The sequence below is a fragment of the Suillus subaureus genome (genome assembly GCF_016647635.1).
Source record: "Suillus subaureus strain MN1 chromosome Unknown BJ212scaffold_523, whole genome shotgun sequence".
Lineage (NCBI taxonomy): Eukaryota > Fungi > Basidiomycota > Agaricomycetes > Boletales > Suillaceae > Suillus > Suillus subaureus.
The window spans coordinates 9,297-12,449 of NW_024539079.1; the positions used below are offsets into that span (position 1 = coordinate 9,297).

General features: G+C 48.3%; 1 protein-coding gene across 1 annotated transcript; it reads right to left on the bottom strand.

Annotated features, from left to right (window-relative positions):
• Positions 1-1,963: 1,963 nt before the first annotated feature.
• On the bottom strand, positions 1,964-2,753 carry BJ212DRAFT_862800 (EF-hand protein). The gene is made up of 6 exons (XM_041344226.1): positions 2,709-2,753; positions 2,643-2,655; positions 2,446-2,589; positions 2,317-2,382; positions 2,117-2,264; positions 1,964-2,064 (listed from the first exon to the last, which is right to left on the bottom strand). Exons 1-6 carry the CDS (start codon positions 2,709-2,711, stop codon positions 2,013-2,015), a joined length of 426 nt encoding a protein of 141 aa, XP_041184905.1. The 5' UTR covers positions 2,712-2,753; the 3' UTR covers positions 1,964-2,012.
• Between the last annotated feature and the right edge of the window lie 400 nt (positions 2,754-3,153).

Below are 3,153 nucleotides of genomic sequence, written 5' to 3' on the forward strand. Positions count from 1 at the left end.
AAGCTTGCCGCATGCTCCCGCTCTTTCGCTTTTTCTATGGACGGACTACAAGGCCCTCAAATTGAAGCGTTACAACAGCTACAAAGTATCCTTGGTCCACATGACACGGACTTCGTAGTTAGTGTACTTGAAAGTGTCTCATGGGATGTTCAAGTGAGTGTTGACTTATAACTTGCCGTGTTTTGCGGTTGAACGGGGGTCCGCAGAAAGCCACAGACCTCCTGTTCGACAATGATGCCCCTAAAGTTATAGCACCAACACAGACCGCTCCAATAGAACAGTTGGAGCTGGATGACAATGAAGACTCGACATCCACAATCAGACATTCTCACCGTGGTCAGGGTGTACGAATATTCCATTTTCTAGCTGTCTATGGATAATGACACCTCTTGCAGAACCCGCGATCCAATTGGGGTTTTTTATGGTCTCTACTCGCTGTTCCATTACACCTCGTGTCGGGAGTGCTGCGCTTCGTGTTTAGCATCCTCCGCATACCAATACCCTCTCTACCATTCATGACTATAAATTCCTATCATTCTCACCGCCCCACCTCTCCAGACTCACGAAGCATCACCCAGAGGTGGGTGCAACAACTCGAGGAAGAAGAAACAGGTGCATGCTCGTCGAAAACGTTCCATGGCGAACGCGGTCACGACAGGATTCGAGGCAGGACCATCAACTACAAGACGTCATACATATCCACCTGCGGCTTCGGATGATAATCAGAAGATTCTACCAGACTTCTTTGATGGCAGTTATGAAGAGGTTCTTGACATTTGCCAGAAAGAAGGACGTATAGCATGCGTTGTCCTCGTGAGCGCTGAACACGATGATGATGCAGATTTTAAGAGGTACGTAATGTTCACCTGTGCATGATGTACGATTTATCATATTGTTCTCTGAGCACAGGTCTACTCTTACCGACGCAGCCTTCGTCAAGATCTTGCTGGATAATGATTTCCTTGTCTGGGGCGGGGACATCCGGGACAAAGCTGCATGGGATGGTATGTACCAGTTAATATAGCTTGTACAATGATAAAGCCTTCTCCAGCCTCGCAAAAATTGCAAGCCACTACATATCCCTTTGTGGCCTTCCTCGCGCTTCAGCCCAGGCGCCATGGCGCTCCTTCTGGTGCTGCCCCGGTTGTCACCATCCTATCACGTCACCAGGGTCGTGCAGCCGCAACTGCTTCAGTATTGATCGACCATCTCAATACGCAGCTACTTCCACGTGTAACACCATTCCTTGTACGATTCAAGACAGTGTTACAAGACCGTGACCGTGACCGGCGTATACGTGAAGAGCAGGATCGCGCATTCAGGGAGACGGCTCGTAGAGATCGTGAGGCCATCGAGATGAGAGTGCGGCAAGAGAAAGAGGAGGAAGAACGCGTACGAAAACAAGCAGAAGACACAAAAAGAAAGCAGGAAGATTCAGCCAGGCAGGAGCATCAAGCCGAAGTACGTATGGAGTGGAGGAAGTTCATGCGCAACCGTCTCCTGTTACCCGAGGCACGCGGCTTGAGATTGGCCATCAAACTACCCGGCAATGGACGAGTTGTCCGTAGTTTTCCTCCGTCGGCGACCCTTACTGCTCTCTATGCCTTTGCCGACTCGCAGCTTATTCCGTCCACTTCTCGACCGAAAGATGACCCTTCGCAAGCACCGGAGGGAGCTGTTGATGATATCCCACAGCTTGATTCTTATATCCATAGCAGGACGGCAGGACATGCATGGTGGGGCTTTACACTCGCTTCAACGTACCCCCGGAGGGAATTTAGGTGGAAAGCGAATGCGTCTTTGACAGAGACAGGACTGAGAGATGGAGAGCAAATTGTCATGGAATTAATCACTGAACGTGGGTTTGCTAATGGTCGGATCTCTGACGACGAGTACGAGTCAGAAAGCGATTAGAACTCTTGTCATAATGCATTTTGTTATTTATCTTTATGGATGGACATATGGAATAGATACAGTAAGGTCCAGGTGTTGATGGAAAACAGATGTTATGATCATTGACTAAGTATTGTGCGCACGAATGATTCGTAGTTCACGTTTCCGTCGCTGAATTAAGTGGTTAGCCGGATATGACAACAAATAGAGATTGGCTACTTACGGGCCGATCTGAACGCCTTTGAGCAATTCATCGACCTCTTCGTCTGACATCTTCTCGCCAAGTTGTGTCAGCACATATCTTAGCTCTCCAGCCCCAATGAAACCGTTCCCCTCTTTATCAAACACCTGGAATCCTCGGATAAACTCCTCTACATAACGATCAACAGATTGTTATGCTACAACGAACGATGTAAAACGTACCAGGTGTTCCTGCAGGCTTAAATCCATCTGGTCTATTGAGGATTGTCAAAAATGTCTTGTAGTCAACTGTCCCAAAGTAAATTATTATAGAACCAACATCAATCAAAAGCAGCCGAGACCTTGTCGTACCTTCTCGTGGCGCATTCGCGATGATCTCGGTCACTTCAGCCTGGGTTGGGTTCTGGCCGAGGGCGCGGAGGAGATCGCCTAATGTCTCTCGTGGAACAGCGCCTGTGCCCTTCTTGTCGAAGAGCGCGAAGGCCTCCTTATACTCTGTAAAGTGATCAGTCCGCGATGTACTAGCTAGATAGCGCGGAATAGCAGACCTGCATTGTCACTCTGTAAGAATCGGTTAAAGTTAGTGCGTATAAATGCTTAAACGCGAGACTCACCATGGCTGCTCTATCGATGCCATCAAATACAAGTCTGGTTTACCAGTACATAATGGCTTACATAATCATCGAAATTTAGCCTTCATGTCTTCTGTGTCTGTGAACCGTCGCGGATACAGAAGATATGAAGACGCTTTCTTTTTCATTTGTGCTGTGCTGAACACCCACTTCCTGGACTTTTAATAGTTATATGTACATGCTGCCCTCACCAACCTCCGCAAGATTCTGCCTCTCTTTTGACAGACCAAATGCACTCCCTGCAGCTGCACTCCTGAGTGCCCAAGTACCGGACCGTTCCGCATTAACCACCCCAAACAGCTTTTCATCCACTTCCGCCATCATTTCAACAGACCATGCTTGATCCCCTGACGGTCGTGAAAGTTACTACTTGATAGTTTGGATGGCGCGGTGCGGGGTATCCCTGGTGATGGAAGGAGTAAAATCA

Coding starts and splice junctions, on each gene's coding strand:
- BJ212DRAFT_862800 (XM_041344226.1), bottom strand. Junction 2,265..2,316: donor TAAGCCTGCAGGAACACCTG/GTACGTTTTACA, acceptor ATCGTTATGTAG/AGGAGTTTATCCGAGGATTC. Junction 2,065..2,116: donor AAAGGCGTTCAGATCGGCCC/GTAAGTAGCCAA, acceptor CACTTAATTCAG/CGACGGAAACGTGAACTACG.